The following is a 21628-nucleotide window of genomic DNA, read 5'->3' on the forward strand; positions in this document are numbered from 1 at the left end:
AAAAATATTTAAGAAACTCAAGTGCAGCTTTCCCTTCTAGAAATGCATGAAGGTGGCACAGAGCTGAGAAGTTCAAAGTAATGCCAGTTTATACAAGATTCCCTGGGTGGGGAGTGCATTAAAGGCTATGCACAAAGTATAAATCATTGTAAGAACAGGAGCTGAAGATGTGAGTCTACAGGAGCTCACAACTTCTGAAGAAGCCAGGGCTGCAGAGATACTTGGAGGATAGACAGGAGTGACATCTTAGGGGATTAGTCAGATGCAGACAGCTCATGTGTCTGAATACCATGACATTACCTCAGATATTTCAGCAAACTGAGCATTGGCTTGGCAGCATTTCTCTGCTGTCTCCATAGCAACTTCATAGTTATCCACAAAGGCCCGGTACACTCCCAGCTGGCTGGCCTGCAGGAAGCAAAACAAAATAAAATAAATGCTAGGGAAAGAGACAGTTTGGGAATGCCAGTCTCAGTATCTAATGATCAGGTCATGTTCTCTCATGCCAAAGAACTGCAAGGAAAGCTGAGCAGGGCCAGAAAGACATCTCTGACCTGTCAGCTTTGCTTAACCAGCACAGGAGCTCCCATGCACCCAGTTCCCTCTATGCTGAACAAGTTCACTTGTGAAGGATGTGGAAGCCTGCAAGAATGACACATCCTTATTACTGCCATCTACGTTTCCATTCTGAGCTGCCAGATTAGTATCTATTAATATTTTAGCTCATTGATGTAACTGGAACTGCTGGCTACAGGCCACAAAACATGATTCAGCCCAACAGCTTAAGTGTGACCCCAGTAGACTGCTTGCTGATTTTTGAGTGATGGACACACTAAATTATATCAGTTTTTTACCCATATCTGCATTAGTGAATACCATTATAAAGGCAGCAGAGTGCTGAAAATACAGAAGAGAAACCCAGCACTCAATCTGGAAGACAGTAACTAAAGCACTCAGTGACAGAAAATGGCAGTTTTTCCAAAAGGAGTTGCAGTTGCTCCAGAAGAAGATGGAGCAGGCCTCAGAGTGCAGTAATAAGTGGTGAATATTAACACTAAGTCTTAGCACTGATCCCATTTTCTGAATTAGGAATTGCAGCCATATTCATGCCAGAGAATGTAAGATATAGCTCGGGAAACCCCCAAGTAGATTCCAAGGTTGTCTGGATTGCAGAGCTGGTGTTGGGTTGCAGAGCTGCACTGGCAGTGCTGTAACAGCACCTGAACAGCCTCAGCAGCTTGAACATGCTTGCAAGTGCATGGTCAGTAGAGAGCCAACAGGTGGAGTGCTGCAAAAGGCTCCATCTGAAAGAAGTTTGTCACCAGAAGAGCTTACACTTACCTTATTATGTCGGCAACTTCCCTGACACTTCTGCCCAAGACGTGCAACAGACAGAGCAGTTAACATTCCCACAGAGAGTGTTCTTTTCCTCTCCTGCTCTCTCATAATCATTGTGTCCCCCATTCTCTATGAAGCTTTATGCAAGAGATGATGGAAGACAAAAAGCTACTCTCAGGAGAACATTACCTGCACAAATATTTTTAGCTAAGAAACAGCAAGCTACTTCCTAGAGCACGTTTTACTGAAAGCTCAGGAGTCAGTCTCAACCCTCACACAAAATAATATGGTTATGACTGCAGTTGAAGGAAACTGCACTCACTTATGCCAGGGATGACCTGGCCCCAGCAGTACAGAGAGAATAAAATCTGTGTTTGCCACTGGTGGACAACTCTGTGAAGAGGCTGCTGTCAGAATTAATGATCATTTGCAGGGCTTATGAGAATCAAGGTTTGGATGATGCCAGCTAACATGGCAGAGCTTTAAAGTTTGCCCATTCCTGTGGGACTCTCACTTCCTGCTACTCCTGAACAGTCTTTCTAAGCCATCATGAAAATTCCTTTTTCATTAAAAAATGAACTTCTAATCAAAGCAGTAATGCTCACACACAGTTTTCATGCAGGTTTAAGTCTTCTCTTTTTCAATTAAAAAGAACACATTGAAAATTAAACAAGCTATAGTAGAAATAGTTGGCTTTTGGTTAATTTTTTTCCATTCCTGCAAGCTATCAGTGATAATATTTGATAAATATTTCTTCATTTCTAAAGATAGTTCTAAACTGTTTCCTTTCCAGTTATAAAAAATACTTACAAAATACTCCCCAAAAATGAGAAGCATATTTCACTCCCACATGGCTAGTATCTTTTTTTTCTTTCTCATAGTTTCAACAGGAAAAAGGTGGATAACAGTCACTGATGTTGCACACTTTGTGCCAGACCACACGAAATTATAAAACTCCTTGCATGTACTATCTATACCTTCAATCCATGGTGCTTTGTTTTGTGTGATATTAAAGAAAATTCATGTCCCCAAGGACACCAGGATCATAGTGTCATGGTGTCAAGTTCATTGCATAACATGACCAAAAGTAAACAGTCTGCTCCAAAAGATTTGATATTCCTCCTATATAGATGTCTTACAAGGCATGATGTCCCTGCTGTCTCTTTCATTTAGCAGCTTCCCCTTGCCTGACAAGAATTATTAGCTTTATCTCATCCAGCAAAGTGTTTGGCACCAAACCACCAGAACCTGAAACTAAGCTAGCTCAGAGCTTCCTGCACTGGGGCAATTTGCTTTGTTACTTCCAATACTGATTCAACAAAACTAATGATTCTTCTACAAATCCAGAAAAATCAGGGGAACATAGAATGCCAGAAGGGTTTAACTCCTGCACCTGTGATCACCATCAGCAAAAAAGAGTGTTAAACAAAGGCCTAAGTAGCTGTTTGGTGAGTCTAAGCTTGCTACACAGACACCAGAATTAAAGAATATATTCAAGTCTTCAGTCAGTGCTGTCTTCACTGCTGCACTGCACTTGCAATGCAGATTGCAAAGCCTCCACTTTCAGCAGCCTTCTGTATCTTTGCTTCAGCAACCAGCACCAGGTGGTTTTGCCTTCCTAAACCAGTTGCTCAAACTGCATACCATGAACTACTCAACAAAGCACCAACTTGACCCCTCCTGGATAAAACATTCTGGCAGAGAAAAGCAGATTGAGCTGCCTGGAAAACACCATCTCCCAGGCCCATTTCCCCCTTCTACCCAGGGGATGGGGCTGGTGCTGGGCTACACAGCTGCTAATAATTGAGTGACCCTGGTAAAGCACACTCCCCATCCAATAAACTCCTCCTAGCAATGTCACTCCTACCCTGAGAATCAGAGGCACCTCAGGAATGCAGATTCTTTTCTAAAAAGGAAAAAACAGCTCCTTTAATCCTTTGCTCTCTGCACATGCTAGGGGAGAGGCTAAAGGGGCCAAAGCAATCTTCTAGAATGCAAACAATTTGTCATCTGGCTCAGAAACTCAGCAACTTTAATTCAGCCTCAGGAATATGCTGTATATGTCTTTGTGCTGTTCTGCACTCAGAGAATTTTGTTGAGGTTGCTTGGAGGATTCTTAGCAGCAAGCTGACTGCATAAGCAAAATAGCAGGGGAATATCAAGGCTAGGATTGTGGCAGAAAAGCAAAGCCAAAGGTTATGACTATAAACCAGAGAAAATCAGCACAAAATAGAGCAAAGCAGCACAGAGGAAGTAAGTATGTGCAAGGGGAACTAATGCAATACTAAGGAACACTTAGCTGTCAGTGTTAAAACATACCCTTTTTAACACTGCCATTCCCCCATCATCCAAATGGTTTGACAACACAGCAGACCCACTGGAGAATCAACATTTCTGTGAAACTGTATTTGTATCAGTAGCACAGCTGGCTTAAGTCTTTAAATAAAGACATTGAAACAGTGCCTTTTGCTGTAGGCCCTTCACTGCAGTGGCCAAGCTAGAAGCCTCCCACCTAACTCAGCCATGGGCTTCCATCCCTTCAGTCTGTGCATGGTCACCAAAGGTGCCAATCATACTGGCACCTGTGAGCTGAATAAGAGGTAAATCTGATAACAGCAATTAACTGACTCACCAGCTTTTGGAAGAGGTCCCCTACACGTTGCTGGTGACTCCATTGCTGCACTCGGGGAAAGAGACCATCATAGAATTCTTTGTGGATTTCATAGAGCTCAGGCACTTTGAAGAATATTGTCTCTATCTGCTGACTAGTCAGCACAGGCTGAGAGGTGGTGGCAGCTGCTTTCAAAGGCTTCATAGGCTGAAATGAGGAATGAAGGAAATTGTTATCATGCAAACTGAGTACATTTACCCTTGCCACGTTACAACACATCCCTCCAGAGGGTTGTTTTTCATCCTATTAATAAGTGATATTTGCATTCACACAACTCCTGAAAGCTAGACATGAACAAGTTCTCTCATGGGGATCAGCCACCCTGGTAGGTGAATCTTCCCAGGATATTAATTGTGTGATTAAAATCCCTTTGCACTCCATATCCTTAATCTTTGTCCAACTGTACAGTAACATGACTAATAATTAGCACAGGAAACCACCACACCAATAACTCCCTGGTTGTGCCACATCCAGTCCTTTCTTTAAGCCTCTCCCAAAGGTACCCTTTGCACCCTTGTAACCTGTAGTCTGTGAAGTTCTGGGAAACTTTGGGTGGACACAGCAGTGGAAATTTAAGTATCCATATATGAAATGGTATCTGCCACCAGCACTTACCAGAAGCAGAGCCTCCAGGTGGCTCAGGTAGGTTTCCTCACTGGCTAGGATTCCTGACAGGACCCATTTTCTCATCTCCAGGCCTTTCTCCAGGTCTGGCTCACTCTACAAAGTTGTTGTTAAAGAGAAAAACAAAAAAGAAAAAAGATAAAAAACAAGAAAGAAAAACAAGGGGAAAAAGAGAGGGAAAATAGAAAAAAAAACAAGAATGAGGATGGAGAGTAAAAGGTGTAATTTAGCTGACCAGAGCATACTTGGGGTTTTTGGCTTACTTTCATATTAAAAAAAAAAAAAAAAGAAAAGAAAAAAGAAACAAAACCCCACCTGTTTTTAGTGTTCTGTCTCTAAAAACATTCAAACATAGAACATTAAAGGAAATGATGAGCATTGAATATGAGCATGAATATTCACAGCTACAGTCTGTCACTGCTGTTAAGATGCCTGTTCTTTCCCACACTCTCTACTTTCATGAAATTATTTTTTTGTTGCTAGCTTGCAACTGTCTATTTTTAGTTAGAGGATGGAATAATCAGCACTGTTTGGAACACACATGCTGGGCTCCATGAAGGAGTTCTTAAGAAAAACAACTGGAAAAGAAGAAACAAATAAACAACAACACTCATTGGCAAATGCACACAGTAAGGGAAAACTAACATCAGGTGTTAGGAGAAGTAATCTTTGCTGGGAATTTTAGTTATCCTTCCTCTCAAAACTATAACCTGAAAAATGTTTAACTTGATAAAGTGAAGAGAATTTCCATAATGTCTGGAAAATATGTGGCTGAACCATGAAGGTTGCAAATAATCAGAAACACCTCTCTTTTACAGAATCTTCAGTTCTTTTTATTTCTGTTATTCACAGAAATTGTTTTTTACAACTCTTGCAACCTTTTGATGTTGATAAACGTTTCTGAAAATGGAAGCAGCAGTTGGATCTGAAAGGGTAGATACTTTTCAAGGACTTTGGGTAGGTTGGTTAGGGCTCCATCCTACTCTTGTTAATATCAGAATATTCAGTTATTGATTTCAGCAGCAGGAGTGTCAGAAAACATAGCAGCATGCTTCACTTCATTAGCTGAACACAAAGTCTGTCCATAACTGACTAAAAAAAGCTCCATTTAATTTAGGGTCCTGGGCTCTGAACCCTGCAGATGTATATATGGGGTTCATTATGGAGAGAAGGTATCTTGGCTATAGGTAAGCTTAGAGTAACCATTACATCCTGAGGGTGACTTTGAGCCTACACACACTAAGAAACAGATCCTCAAGCTCCCAGGTGTTTCTGGATTCAGTCTCATCAAGAGCCATTCTCATTTTTTAACACTTCCATTAAATTTCACAAGATATTTTCTAGGCTAAAAAGCCTTGCTGCAAATTCTTTATAAAAAATTTGTGAGGTGTCAAATACCACCATCACCTCTTAAATGAAAGTGGCAAACAAAAGCTGTTCTAAGGAAACAGCTAATCTAAGAAGATTTTCTAAGAAAATTTACACACACATCAAGTACTACAGGGAAAGAACTTGTCTTTGCATCCCACCCTTCAGTGAGGTTCAGTAAGAACCACAGTGCCTTTTATAATCTTGAAAGGGCATCTCAAAGCAGCTAAGAATTTGTAATTCAGCAGTTGTCTTCAGAAGATTTCAGAAAAACACCCATGAGAAACTACATGGTGAAATGAACACTGCAACAGATTTTGTGCATCTAGAGAACACCCGTGTGACTGCCTGCGAGTGCTCAATCAGAAATGTGTAATAACATTATCAACATTCCTTATGTTTTCTGTACCAGCACTGCCTGGATGTACACACCTCATGGACCATTCTCTAAGGCACAGCACATACACGTAATCAAGACAGACAGCCCCAAGATGTTTAACAAAGATTGCCTTCATCCAAAGAGGCAGGGATGTAGCTGTCTGTGTTAAAATCCCAGAAGTCCTGGTGCAAGAAAAACACAATATCTTTTGCTTTCCAAAGATTTCTTACAACACTAAAAAAGGAAAACACAGCTTCACAAAGAAGCATTGAGAAAAACTAACAGTGCTCCAAAGTCCCCACTGCTGAGCATGAGGTAACTGGTCAATATTGACACAGCACTATAATTATCTCTAGCAGGTTCTCTTGGAGGAGGTAAGGATTTAAAAACCAGCTGGGTATGTTTATAACATCTGTGAAGAGCAGCACACAATTACAAGTTATTTAAATGATTGAAACTTCCCCATCATGATAGTGGCACGACAGTTTTCCTTACATACTGAGAACAGTTTTCCTCTTCACAAATAAAAGCTTTAATTTACAAGCCAGTTCTTGCTGGGCTCTGTCAGCTGACAGAAGACAGCATTTTCTGCCTGAATGTTAATTTCCTCTCTTTAAAAAAGATGGTGCTTTCAGAGAGACAAACATCTCCCAGGACACACTAAGGGGCCTTCCTTCCTGGCCAATTACCACAAGGTCACTTTGCAAAGTCCATGCTATTGTCCTAATGCTTTATAATAGGAACATTTTCCAAGCATGATGCTTGCTCCAGACTCTGGCTGCCAGCCAGCCAGGGCAGGGCCTGTCTGCTCTAAGCTACAGCACAGCAGTTGCTTAAGAAACCCTCAGGGGAGTTTATCCAATAAATCACAGAGCACATTACAAGGTTTCCAATGCAGTACCTGAAATTTAAAATACGGATTCCTCTTAATGTGAAAAGATGATCTCCTGCTGTGTCAGGGATCCTATATGTCACCCACAGTGCTGTTGCCTGTACTGAGCTTGCCCCTCTGTATTTCCTCCTAAGAAGCCAGTTGCCCTAACCAAGAGTTTCCTGCTGAGAGGCCTTTTCTGACAATGTCATCTGGGGCTGTACTGGAGCAGCATCTCTTGCTTTGGATGAACATGCTGGAAAACAGCCCCCCAGTGCTGCTCAGCCTTAGGGTGCTTTCCAGTCACACTTGTTATGAAATGTACTCCAGGACTTGAGAAATGTCACTGGGAGCTGGTGCCAAAAGCAGTAAGAAGAGAAGCAACTTATTACAAACATTCCTCACTTGGAGAATTGGGACATACTCACCGTGTTTTACGCCAAACCAAGAGAAGAGCAATTAGCAAGCAGAGATACCAGGAGACTGTATTTCCCTCTCCCCTTATAGCACAGCAAAACATGATGCACTCATTGCCAAGGGCATTTTCTGCTTTGCCCATATCTGACAAAAAAAGGAAACAGCAATGCTGTGACCACAACAGGGCTCACTGACTGCTCTGTTCCTGCACTCCAGGCAGAGGGGCAGGTGTAAGAGACGGGAACATCCTGGGCAGAGGTTATCAAGCTCCCCTTTGGTCAAGCAGATGTGCAAAGGCTGAGGACTCTTTTCCCCTGCTTTCCCCGGCAAGAAGCAAGCAGTCAAATTTTTGAGCTGCTTATGGCAAGGGGAGGAGCTACTACATCTACCAGACCACATTAGCTAGGGGAAAATACACCTATTAACCAAAGTGCAGATGGGATGTTCCCAGCAGGATGTGGAGGCAGCCTGAATTAGCAAACCCTAACCACTCAGCAGGAGTGCCAGGTGGTCAGCAGTCCATCCCATGCTTCCTACCCAGCTTGGTTAGCCCGTTTTTCACTCATACAAGTCCTGAACAAGTATTTCATGTTCTGACTCTGTCCCTAACTCTGATGTCAGAATCCATTTCCCAGACTCTATTGCCCTTCCATCTTTTGGCTACCTCTTAAACCACACAATTCCGAATAAATCTCTTTTACAAGACAATCACAAGGAAGCAAGCCAGAAGGCATTCCTGTCTGTCTGCCATGGGAGCCATGAGGATCCAACACTGCCAGTTCCTGAATAAGCAAGCAAGAAATCAGTGATTTGGTCCCACTCTTCACAAACTGCCATTTAATTTCAAAGAGTGCAAAAAGGAAGGTGGAAAGAAGAAATATTTTAAAGTTTACATGTATCTCTCACGCCTATAATGTTCCAGTGTTTTCTACCCAACTGGGTGGTGCTTCTTGCTATTCCTAAAACTGAACAACCAAAAGATTGAGTCACAGTCATAAGTGCAATCTTGCGACCTGAACCAAGGCAAGTCAGAGTAGTTAGAGCACTGAAGATCTATTAGAGAGCAAGCATACACTGGCCTCAAGCCATGGCTGCTTTGAATGTGTTTTACAGCCTGTCAGCCTAAATACTTTAGTTTACTAACCAGGTTGGGCATCACATGTTGTATTCAATTACTGCAAGCCTGAGATTCACTGGCTCCAAGGATTAGACAGATTCAGCTCTTCCTGATTCTGTTTGAAGAAGTCATGGCTTTCTGGTTATTGTTTAAATTAAGAGCAATAATTGTTTTCTTGCAAGTGTTAGAAAAAGGCAGATGAAAAATCTAGAAACCACAACACGTAAGATTTTGCAAAGTGGTTGCTGCCAGCATAGCTCTGTAAAGAGAATCAGTGATTCAAAGTGGGAGTATTAAAGGCACTTTAACTCTGAGACCTTGTTTGGTACAGTGTGTTCATGCACTGTGCACTGCCTGTGTTCAAAGGAGAGGTTTCCTGTAAGGACAGCTCAGAATCTCACAGAGAAGCTGAGAGCCTATGAAAGAGAAAAACTATTAATTTTTAAAGTGTAAATATCTTAGAAAACTTCTGCTAAACAGGATGGAGGTGTCTCTCTGTCTTGGTGATATTAAACAGGGCAAATTCTGTAATCAAGCCAATCCTGCTCTATGCAGGGAGGGGAAGGAGCAGGGAGAGGAGCCAACATTATTTATAACATCAATACTGGTGTGCCAGCTCTCCTTGGGAAGGGCTGTTCACCCAGGCAGCCCTTAAGAAGCAAAGAGTTGGAGAAGAAAAAGGAAAAGTTGCATCTGTTGTGGGTGTTGAGGAGAAAGTGACAGTAAAATAAAACCAAACAAAGCCAAATACTGAGAAGAAAGAAGAAGGAAACACTGGAGAGGGAAGGACAAGCTAGCAAAAGCAGTATCACACAGAGCAGTAATCCCACTTGTTGATGTAGCTTCAGAGGTCAACCTGGGACCAAGCTAGGAGAAAAGTCTCACCTGTTCTTCCACAGCACTGTTTTCCACATAGCTGGCAAATATTAAGAACATAAGAGTCTTGTCTGAGGACTGGCAATGGCTGCCAGTGCTCTGCCAACCAAGAACTGCACAGCAGAAAAGAGAAGATGAAAAATTCTCCTGGGAAATTTCTAAGTACCATTCAACTTCCCCTCCAAACAGAACAAAAGGTAACAATGGCTCAGCTTTAGCACTTCTGCCTCTCTGGGGGTGATACTTACAAAAGCTGTGGACTTATCTTCTCAGGTATAAAAGTGACATCCCCCAAGCCCTGTGCTTCCACGGGCTGCCCTGTGACCACCTCTACAGAGCCTCACACTGCCAGCTCTACACACATCTTTGAGCCTGGCTTTGTTGGCCAGCACATCCTGAAAGGCATTTCTTATTTCTACTCTTCCCATAACTGTAATTTCTTCACCACACGACTATCAGCAACAGGATTACAAAGACTGAAGCTTCTCATCCCTCTCAGTATCTCTGGCCTCCAAGCTGCAAGCTGCTCATTCCAAAACTCTTGGCAACACCTCTCTGCTGAAGGGTGACAGTCACTAACTTTTCCAGCTGTACCAACACTTTCCTGGACCCCAAGAATACTGTAACAAACTCTCATTCTCTATTGTAACTACCCAGGTACCTTCTCCACTTTTCCAGCTAACTGTAGGGGGAAAACAGGCACATTCTCTTTCTGGGAGAGAATTGTCATTACCTATTACAAAGACTGTCTAACACCTTCTGAAACCACCAGCACTGTCTTACTTAACAATCATTTGTGCTGGCATTTTCCAGGACAGGTCTCCAGAACTTTCGGAAGGTTCAATCACAACAGTTCAACTGTTACAGAAAGCAAGGTTCAGGAAAGGTAAATCACTTATCAAGTTAGATAAACAACTTAAGCATTAGTGGGACCTATTTATCCTCCTTCTTTTCCCATAGGCTTGCCTCAGAGCAACAGCCAAAGTTTGGCAAAAGCACTGGCTTTATGCCAGGACACATGTCAGCAGCTCAGCACTACTTCTGGAAGAGCCAGAAGAGGGGGTATGACCCAGCTGACTCAATAGAAACATTCATTAAGGTCTCCTCACCACAGAAATGATGAGTCAGGGGATGCTGAGATCCACACTACAAACACCCATAGCAATTATGTACTCTCTGATTCACAGACAAAACTAATGATGGCCTACCTATTGTCACCCTTTGGTGCCACCTCTTGTCATGCTTCTTGGAGAGCAAGATGTTTGTGCAATGGACACATAGCAGGTGGAATATTAATATATAAGAAGTGACTAAAGTGATAGAGTTCGGAGACAGACTAGCTAGCACCTTTTAGTCTGCTTAGATCATGCAAGTGGTAAGTGGGATCCCAAACACAAAGATTTAGATCCCAAACAAGGTGCAGAATACCACAAACTTCCTAGCAGTCAGTTGTGGCCTTCACTTCCTGGAACACAGAACAGTAGGTGCTGGAAATTGGTCACCCAGCTCACTGAGAGAACAACATGAAGCCCCTCCAAAAGTAGTCCAGGAGGTATCCCTTCACTGGCTTGTAAAAAGAGACACTGCTTTTGTCACCATGCACTTTCTCTACACTGGCTGGGTAGACCAGGTGTAACTTTGATGCACTATCCAATCAAGGGTTGTAACTGCTGTGAAGGAGATAGAAGGACTTAGTCAAACACTTGGCAGAAAAATACAAAGCCCAAAGCAAGCCCATAAAGTAATTCAAAGCAAAATGCCCTCAATATCCAGATAGCAACAACTCAACTGCCAAGAGGAAAGCTGTTCTCATGGATAAGGCAGATGAACATCACCCCAGAACACTGCTGTGTCTGTGTGATGCTAAACAAATTACTTAGGATCCCATTGTAAAATAACAAATTAAAAAAAAATAACATTGCTGCAATGTTTCCCATTTTCTGCCTACCTGACTGGAGTGTTATTATCTCCTGGCTGCAAGTGAAACTACAGGAATTTTACTTTAAGCATGAAGAAAACTGCATTAGGAGTCAGAACCTTGTTTTGCAGAACATTACCCATCTCACATTAAGCACCCAAAATTAGCAGATGCTTTTCCTATAATCTGTCTGCCTTGATTACCTATGGTTAGTAAACATACCATCCTCTTATCTCACAGGAACACTGCAAGGATAATTAAGACCTGTGTAGCATTCCAACTGTATTTGGAGCTAATGGTCATGCCAAAAGGAAATGAATACTTCTGTACTCAGAGCAGAGTTTGCACAGTGTCCTGTAAATAAGGTGTACACATAGCTCTAGAGATAAAATACTGAATCCAGTATCATGCAGTGGGTCACATATACAAGAGGCCCAGAGAGAAAAAATCCAGGATATGATTGAGTAACTGAAAGTTACCATAAAGATTCAAAACAAGGCTAAGGTAAAAGGTAAGGCTGGATAACCACAGTAATTTCTTCACTTCTGAATGATTTCACAATCTTAATATTTTGTCAAACTGGTGTGTATATATATATATATATGCTGCATGTGTTGTATTGTTACGTGCAGTCAGCTGCTGATTTCTGGGCTCTGGTCACAAAGATAAGCTAAAATTTTCAGAAGTAGTCTGATCTGTATCAGGACACCTCTTTCTTTTGGAAGCCATAAAACATCTTACTGTAGTCAGAGAGAAGGAAGCAGCCATTTATGTTAAAAATTATTTTTTAAAAGGCAGTCTTCTAGCATTATTAAGGTAACTTTCAAGTCAACCACTGTGAAATGCTTATGACACAATATGCAAACAAATAAAGTACAAGATTAAACTGTTAGACAGTGTGTCTTTCAGGCCTTCATTCACAGGCACTATGACAACTGGTTCTTTGAAGATAACTCTCAGCCATATGGAGTCTTGCAGCATTTTTCCTTCAGTCTGAGAAACATAACCTGGAAATCTCAAGCCAGTATGAAAATGTTCTTGGAAAGCTTGAATCCACTAATGGTAATTTCTTTATTAAAAAGTCATTTACATATCACAAAAATTCAAGAGAGAGAAAAAAAAGCATCTAACAATTAATAGACTGAAGCACTCACATATAGCAGCACTATATATATTTGATAATTCATTTTTATGAGAAAGAAGAACAAGAACACTGCCTCAAGTAGGTTTTTTAATCCAACATTCATTCTAGGAAAAAAAAAAAGGAAACATGATATAATGCTAACTAATAAAGAGTGACAGAAGGATGTATGTAATGAATGCTAAGAAGAAATGGTTTGTGGAACTCAGACTCTTGAAATCGTTTTGATGCAAGATAAATAAAACTGATAAAGGTGATGGAGTTGTTTAACATGTACACCCTTATCTGTAAAACATCCATCTTCCTCTCCACTGACATTTTAATTAATAGGACAGGACAATATAAAGCAAACACCTAAGCTGAATTACCTAAATGACAGATTTCAAAGTGTTATTACAATGGGGGAACTCAATGTTGTTTGGCTACACTTTCTTAGATATACAGTAGGAAGGAAGTGACAGTTGTCTTTGTGCTACTAGGCATTTTTATGAATGACTTGGGGAAACCAAAAGTTTGCAGATGACAAAGATATTCAGGGAAAAAGCAGCTTGGGATTAAAGTGCTCTACAGTCTAGGATGGAACAGGATAGAGAGAAATAAAGATTGAAAGTCAAACATTAATTCAAACTAAGACATTTTTGAAGACGCAGAGTCAATAGTTATTTACCAAGGCAAGCAGCAGACTCTTAACCAAGACCATAATTTGATTAAAAAAACAAACCAAAACAACAAAACAAGTACTAAAAGATAAGAAATTTTACTTAAGTTGCAAGCTATAGCCATGCTACTGAACATGAAGCAAAAATAAAGCAAAATAACCTTAAGGTCCACATCAAACTGCAGGTCAGGCCATGTGGTCCCTTCTGAACTTATCTTTCATAACTGATTACATAGGTAGTTATTTAAAGAATAGTCAGATTCCTTATAAGAAGCAGTCATCTCCCACCCAAAGCCACCATACTTCAGAGCTGGTAGTTTTAATTCCTCTTACTCCATTTTAAGAGGGTGAAGGAAACATATGTAGAGTTCTAGATGCTTTATCAAAGCATCTCCAACCCACCTGAAAATAACTCTAATTTTCCTCATGAAAACCAAAAAAAAACCCCAAAGGCAGAGATGTATGAGCATCCTAATGTAGGATGTTTTCCTTGTAGAGTCTCCTTTCCAAAATACTTGGTATTTAGGACCCTCTCAAAAGCAATTAATCACTAGTTCTCTCCACTAGAATTTACAGTGTGAAGAACTCAAGCTTAAAAATCATACACACAACACTCATACCCAAAGTTAAAGCTTAGTACCAGCTAAAAGCCTCAATTTAACTTTAAATATAGAGTATCAACCAGGCACTGTTATATGATGTCAGGTGGTGTCCTACAGTGCTGGCAGTGCCTCTGTCTTTGCTCCCTGTTAAAGCAGTCTTTCCCCCTTGAAAACCTACAAGGCTTCCCAGGAAAGGCAAGGAAGGGCAGGAAAGGACTCACTGATTTTGTAGATTCCAGAGACCCTGAGGACAGGGTGTCTCGGCTGCCCCGACTCTTGGAACTGAGATGGGGTGAGGATGAGGGCGAGTCATCGATGTAGGGCATCATATCATGATGTCTCCTCTGTTCCTCAGCTCGGTCTGCATCGTATGCATAGCTGGGTGGTGTGCCACTGAATGAAGCATCTGGAAAACACAGGAGAAAAATCTGTCTGGTCAGAGTCAGGCTGGATGGGAGACAGGCTGTTCAACCAAGGCAGTGCCTCTCTCCTAGCTATTATGATTAGTTATCAGTAAACCCAGAGTCAATGATAGTTAAGCACAGATGAAGGGGAGGTTCCAATTTAATTAAACTCATCTTATCACCACACATTCTAAGTCCTAAAAGGTAAAGTTCTCTCTAACATCGAACATTTGTGTTCATTTACTTACAGCTCCTTCCCTCAAGTTCTCCTTCAAAAGCATTAGCATAAAAGTAAATCCTTTTGCAGATTCCATGAAAGTTTGCAGTCTGGGTTTAGGAAAGCATTGGGTTAGGGTAACAGACCCTGTTTTTTCTGTAGAACAAGAACAGATGATGCCCCTGTCATAGATAGCAGTCATAGATAATACATAGCTCAGGGGAGAAACATAACTCTTTCCAGACCTCTTGAGAACAAGAGGACAAGGAAAGAAAGATCTTACATGTCAAGTGAACCAGCCTACTGCCAAAAATAAAATTGAAAGAGGCCCTCTTTTATTGGCTGCCCCTCCTCCTCTGTTTTGAGGATAACTGCTTAAGCAAATGAATAAACAACCACCCTGCTCCTTCCTCCCCAGCCCCCAAAAACCAACCCAAAAACCCCAAACAAAAACCAATAGTTGATACGAAAAGTGAAATTAATCATTACTGTATGGGTTCTCTGTGGAAAGATGAAATATAAAACTGGTTCTGGTATCTGTAGTAGCTGTGTGCAGAGACTGTTTCTGAAGAAATCTGAATTAAGGCCTCCCACACTCAGCAGCACCCTCTAACGTAGGTTAAAAGCTCTCTTACCTCTCTGCACAAAGAAATACACAGAGAGGACCAAACTTTGCTTTCTGCACACTGGCACCACAGCAAATACATTTTGCCTGAGAGAAGCTGGAGACAACCTTCCATAGGAGTTACATGGCCCTGTGAAGCACTTCCACCTGTCACTGCCCAGAATCCTCCTGTGTGCAAGGACAGTAGCTACACATGGGCCACTCAACACAAAAGTTTCCTTATCCTCTTTCAGTTACCAATGATAAAATGCCACTCTTCTTCTAAAACTGAAAAATAACCACAGGGAGATAAGCTAGATCCACTTTTACAGGAGCTGGCAAGCTTTAGTGAAGACAAAGCCACCATAAAAAACCCCCAAAAAACCCAGAATATTTTTAATTGTCTTCTACATTTAAAATTATGCATCAAATTCACATTTCAACACAAGAAAAACCATTTTTTACTTATTTTCACAACTATCCAGGTGCTGTGAAAATAATAAGCAGAAGCTGCCAAGCATACTAATAATCCTGTTATACATCACGGAGGCAGGGTGGGGGAATAACATTTTAAAGCCCACTTCACTCCCTCACAGTAAACTCAGTTAAACCATGAGTCATTGCAGTAAAGGATGTGAACTTTGTGTGGAACAGAATAAAACTTGATCCATGTGGCTTTTTCAGGAGGGAGAGCTGGTCTAGGGAATTTACACAAACAATATAGTGAAAATCCAACAATAAACACACTGTAGAAGTGAGCCTCTGTCTCAGCTCCTACCAAATACCACCCAGCTAAATAACAGCTGTATATGAGGCCTTCAGGCTGCTGTAGGACCATGGCAATATTATTTTAACAAGCTCAATGAGTTTAATGTCACCCACCCACTTGTGGGTGGTATTACCTTGTGCTCAAGGTCCTCAAAAGACCCATTAGATTGTGCAAGACCACAGGAATGGGGCTGGGGTGGGTAGGCAGGAGGGCAGGTGGCACATGTTCTCTGGAAGGGAATTTTGGCTAGATGTTAGAGGCTGCCAAAGCTCCCCAATCATCTAGAAGACACCCTGTTATTTTGGTTTGGTAAACAGAGGTTTGAAAGGCAGTTGCTGAAGTAAGGATGTTCAGTCACAAAAAGACATTTTTAGATATTTCATATCTGGATAGTGGATACAATGCCTGCAAGCCAAACAAACCCAATGCTGGAATTTTTCAAATCTGTTTGGCTGAAAGGATATGGAAGAGAAGACAGCATGGTCCCTACCTTGCCCTAGCCAAACAGGCAAGGAAACACTAAAAATAAAGCTACCCTCCTCACACACAAGATGCATGGTCTTCTGTCTAGCTGGAGGGTCAAGGGACTGTTATGACTCCAGAAACCAGAATTACAAATGGTAAGGAGGATGGGTATCTGCACTAGTTATGCCATATAAAAACAAACAATCAAACAAAACCTCCCTAATAGTATATAACTTCAGTGAAGGAGTACAGATATCTGGTTTTCATTCAGCTGTCTCTTGTGCAGCTTTCTAGCCAAAGAAGCCTGCAAGATATTATAGACAATTTCACACTGGCATTACCCAAAGGAGGAACATTAGTACTGAGTGCTTATGTAGGCTTCATGCCTTTGATCCAACAGCAGCTCTTTTTCCTTTAAAAGTGTCTTTAAACTACTGTTATCCAAACCAGTTTTCCCTGTACACATGCAGGAGGCCATGTTGCTGTGCAGAAATTAAGGAAGGAATATTTCTTTCAGTCCCAATGCTCACTTTCAAAATCTCTAGCTTGCTTCACTTCTGTTAATGGGGGAGTGAATGCAGACTCAAATGTATTTGCAGAAAGGCTTGCAGTGAATCACAGTATTTTCATTTCCCTCATCTCCTGCTAAAAAGAAGGCTTTACACTTATACTTTCCATAACATGTTCTGTCTCCTATTGCATAGGGAAACTTTTATCTGAAATTGAAGGGCAGTTGGAGGACTTGGGCTCAGAAGATATTTATTCCTAGCTATGCAACAAGATTCAGTCTTCCTTTGAATCACTTTTTCTCCCTATCCATAAAAAAGAAAACAGTACATCTCAAGAAGGAATGAATCTATCAGTGTCACAGACTTCCATGAGATCTGTACATAGAAAGCTCCATACAGAATTTAAAACTTTGGGTCTGTATCCTTCAGGGTTCCTTCACACATTAAAAAGCTTAGAAGTAGTTACAATCCTTCTCCTTTCTATAATTGCTGCATACAGAACTAAAATCCACCTATAGAGATTTTAATTATCTCTGAGACAGAAGGACCTTTTTTGCTTTTATTCTACCATTTTTTCCAACAGAAGCAAAGTATTACTGTCGTCAGACACACTGTGCAAGGCAACACTAATAACAGAGGTAGACTTGGATCTCTGTGATTAAAGAGACCCCTGTTGCTAGGGAAACTTGGTTATTCAGATCTCCTAAGCCCAGCACAATGCTGCAGAGGCTGTTCAAGCACTACCTGAGAGCAAAAAAAGCAGAACAAAGCAATTAGAGCCAAAGCTCACCTGCTCAAGCACTTCCAGCTGCTCTGGGGGCTGCTATTGTAGATGGCAAGTGGAGACAGCAGCTGGGCCTAAGCAAAAGCAGTTGTTTTATAGCCAGCATCTCAGGTAGGGTGAGCTTTAAGAGTTCTCTTACAGTCTTAAGAGTTCTTTTACGGTCAGCCAGTAAGAGCAATCACTGAGCCACCAAAGCCAGAGAAAGATGAAACACAGGGACAACAGACAATTGCTGACAAGGGACAACTAAGGAAAAAAGGTAGGCATAAAAGGATGGTGGGCTCAAACACACTGTATTGAGAGCACATGAGAGAGATATTGAGGACACTACTCCATGTCCATCATGCTTTTTTTGCCTCACCAGGAGGCCTCCTTCCACCAAGTCACACATTCTGCTAAAAAACTCAAGCACTTACTTTCACCTTTGGTTCTAACAGTAATGGCATCCCTGGCCTTGCTTTGCTCCAGTTTTTAGGAGTCTGTTCCACCATCCCCCCCCTCAGTTACTGCTTCCATCCCCTCACCTCCTTTCTTAACACTGCTCCCCCTCCCACCCCATCCCCCACTTCGTATTTTGTTCTCAATGTTCCATTCCTTTATTTTCTTTTTTCTCTTCTAAACTGCTCCTCTTTCTCTCACTGTTAGTAAGGAAGACTAACAAATTCACCATTAGTCACAAAATCACTGTCACTCAGAGCCAGCACAGCAACATTGTTCCCTTGTCCTGTTGCCTACACCCTTCCTGCTTGATGCCACATTCATTCTTTGGGAACATGAAATCAAGTCATAGATCTAACTTGAAAGCAGGAGAGGAAAACAAAATTAACTTGTAAGTAAAAAGAAAGACTAGGCATATCTCATCCAGGACCACACAATGATTCAAATGCACACCATATTTTCACATATTCACAACATTTTCACAGCTTCACAACATCCATAGCTGCACGAGAAGCTTAACAGCATCAGCAGGCAGAGAAGCTTCCAAGCGAGCTGTGCTCCAGTTAATCCTGCTACAGGAGCAGTGAAGCCACAGCAGCTCAGCCCTGCCTGCCTAAGTAAATAATAAACTAGAATCTTGAGGGGGGGGGGGGGATTGCATCTCATGCCAAAGCCCCACATCACTGTGGCTTCAAATGGTACCAAGACCAGCAGAAGTCTGGAATGTCTATACTCACTCCAAAAACATTCCCACATCTGCAGAGCAGAAGAAAGCTAATGCAGTTTGCAACCTCTGACTGTGTGTTTCCATGTCAGGCCATGTGTGAGGCCATACTTTGACAATGCATTGTCCTGGCAGCAATAGGGGTTTAAGGTTTCCCCCACCAAGCAATAAAGCACTGCATGGACCTTTCCCCTCCTATGCTCTTAGCTCTGAAACCCCAGATAAATAATTCAGCCAGCTTCAACACTTCCCTTCTAAGCTGGATCAGGTCTCTGAAGGGAGGCTTCTAAACAAATAACTGGACACGGAAAGGACAACCACAGCTTACACAGCAACAAGAGATCTGTGAATCCAAAACTTCAGCAGATTTTCTTGAAATCAACATATCCATTTCAGATTTGCATCCTTCCCTTTCCCTTGTAACAGGTCACCTCTCTGCAGTACATTAAAAAGCTGCAGAAAGAAAGTATCTGTCACATGCAAATTTTACCCAAGGTTTCACTTTTTTTAAGGGTAAGGGTTTGATTTTGTGTGTGCATATGTATGCATGCATGTAAAGACTGAGAGCTGCATCTTATTTTTGAGATGGAAAAAGGAGAAAGCAATGTACCTTGCATATTGAAGCAGCAAGACAGCTGGTGGTTCTTCCCACCCTCCCTCCCCTGGGGAATCTCAGGCCATAGATGTTAACCAGTCTCCAAGAAACTTCTGTGTCTACCACAGATGAGCTTCATCCCAGGGGCAGACAGCACCCTTAAGTCTTTAGGAGATGAATTAATTGAAGTCCACTTTTAATCTTTTAGGTGTGTCAAACCCAGATCATTACACACCTAAAAAAGAAGATCAGAGTTCTTTAATTTGCCCTTATATTCCATGAAGGATTCCTGAAGAGACTAGAGGACAGGTCTGATCTGTCTGTAGCAGTCTGTTACTGAGACATGCTGCTGCATTTTTCTCTGACTGGCATTTTTCTGGGGACAGATTTAACATTCACACAGTTAACAGTCATGCAGGGTGAAGTTCTAGCCATGAAATGGAAGAGCTGGACTACTGAGACAACTGTCCACCTCAGGGAAGCCCAAGGCATCCTCACACAGGCTACTGAAAGTACTGCTCACTAAGGCTACTGAGAGAATAATTCAGGAACTTAACCAGATCACTCAGAAGAGTCCATCTTTTACCAGAGAAGATGGCACTGCAGCATGCAAATTCCAGAGACTTCCCTTCTGCCAGCCAGCACAACTTCCCTGCTGCTCATCTTTGCATCAGACAATTCCAGCTCAGCACCCATGGAGTGCTACATGTGAAGGTGTGTAGGAGCTGCCATCCACACATTACATTCAGCCAGGCTTTGACACGTGCATGCCACCCACAAAGGTCAGCAAGGGAAGAGTAGCAGAGGTGTAAATTCCCATCTCTCCAAGACATCTGACAATTGGATCAGCTCAGATCAAACTGAAATACTGGCAGGGAAGCACAATCACTGCACACCGTGAACTAGATGGAGGAGCCAAACTGTTAATTGTTGTCATGAGGAGGAAAACTAATTACACATTTAGAAGATGTGGCCTTTCAAACACAGGTTGTCTCCACAGCCATTTGTAAATTTTAGGATATCTAGAAGCACGCTGCATGTAACTAACATTATGAAAGAAAGTTACCCGTAGTTACTGCTGAAGGCAAGGCTTGAACATTGCTCTGTGATGGCTGATGATGCCTATGTCCTGCTGGCTGCTACGTGCTCTCCAAGACACTAAAAAGATTTAAACCACATCACTGAAAGCCCAAAGCACCAGTGAGTAAACACACACATATGAGTGAGGTATGTTCTCGCCACAGCTGGCTGCAAATACACTGCCAAAAGGTAAAGACAGAGAAATGCTGGTCAGGCTGAATTACACAGGTACCATCCATCCATTCAAGGAAGAGTGTGAGAACACTCACAGGGCTGGCTGAGGCCCAAAACAGTGAAAGTTGGTTTTTTTTTTTACCATTTCTCCTACATGTTTACCACTAAGCCATATGGCACAATGTAACACCCCGTAACATGGATGAATACCTCTCAGATTCCAGCCTTGGAGAGTGAATCTGTTTCCATCCAAGGACTATGCCTTTAGATTCTTCTCCTGTTCTGTTTTCCCAGGCAGGCTGGAAAGGTTTCCATGTTCAGTTCATATTGGCAGTCAGGCCACTGGATGTTCTTGGCAAAATAAATCCCGGAGGAAACTGGAAGATCTTTCCAGTTTTCTTTTCCACTCCTTATTCAGGAGTATGCACCAAATTTAACTGTTCTCATGCACTGTAAGTATTACAGGCAGAAAGTAAACTTCAGGCCTGAGAGTTCAGAATTAAAGGTTTTTTCTAATATAAAAATATATGGATAGGCAGCTACATTCATGTGGCTTTGCACCAAAGGTGCCAGGCACTGACTAGATCAGAGGTGCGAACTGACAGAAGTAGAGAAAATGTTTTCACAAAAATAAACAAAGTAAACAACAATGAACAATACACAGCTGTAAGGAGAAGACCTTAGAAGTCAGACTATTTGGCAACAAAAGCCAGAGCTGCATTAGGAGAGCTACATTTTTAGGACTCAAGCAGTCTCCAGGCTCCTTGTAGGTTTCTGTCCCTTCTCCCTCACTGTCCCATAACAGACATGTTTGCAGGGAATACAGCAAACCTCAGTAGGAGCTGGCCAAGCTAAAAATAACTGTCAAGAGTGTTATTTTATAAA

At 41.8% G+C, this 21628-nt stretch overlaps 1 protein-coding gene across 1 annotated transcript in view; it reads right to left on the bottom strand.

Moving 5' to 3' along the window:
• Positions 1-21628, bottom strand: part of BCR (BCR activator of RhoGEF and GTPase) — a 98100-nt gene that overhangs the window by 36386 nt on the left and 40086 nt on the right. The window contains exons 2-5 of the mRNA XM_008502783.2: positions 14202-14386; positions 4625-4729; positions 3971-4156; positions 301-408 (exon numbers count right to left, since the gene is read on the bottom strand). Coding sequence (XP_008501005.1) covers positions 301-408; positions 3971-4156; positions 4625-4729; positions 14202-14386 — 584 coding nt within the window. The remainder of the gene's footprint in view (positions 1-300; positions 409-3970; positions 4157-4624; positions 4730-14201; positions 14387-21628) is intronic.

The sequence above is a fragment of the Calypte anna genome, chromosome 15, assembly GCF_003957555.1.
Source record: "Calypte anna isolate BGI_N300 chromosome 15, bCalAnn1_v1.p, whole genome shotgun sequence".
Taxonomy (NCBI): Eukaryota; Metazoa; Chordata; class Aves; order Apodiformes; family Trochilidae; genus Calypte; species Calypte anna.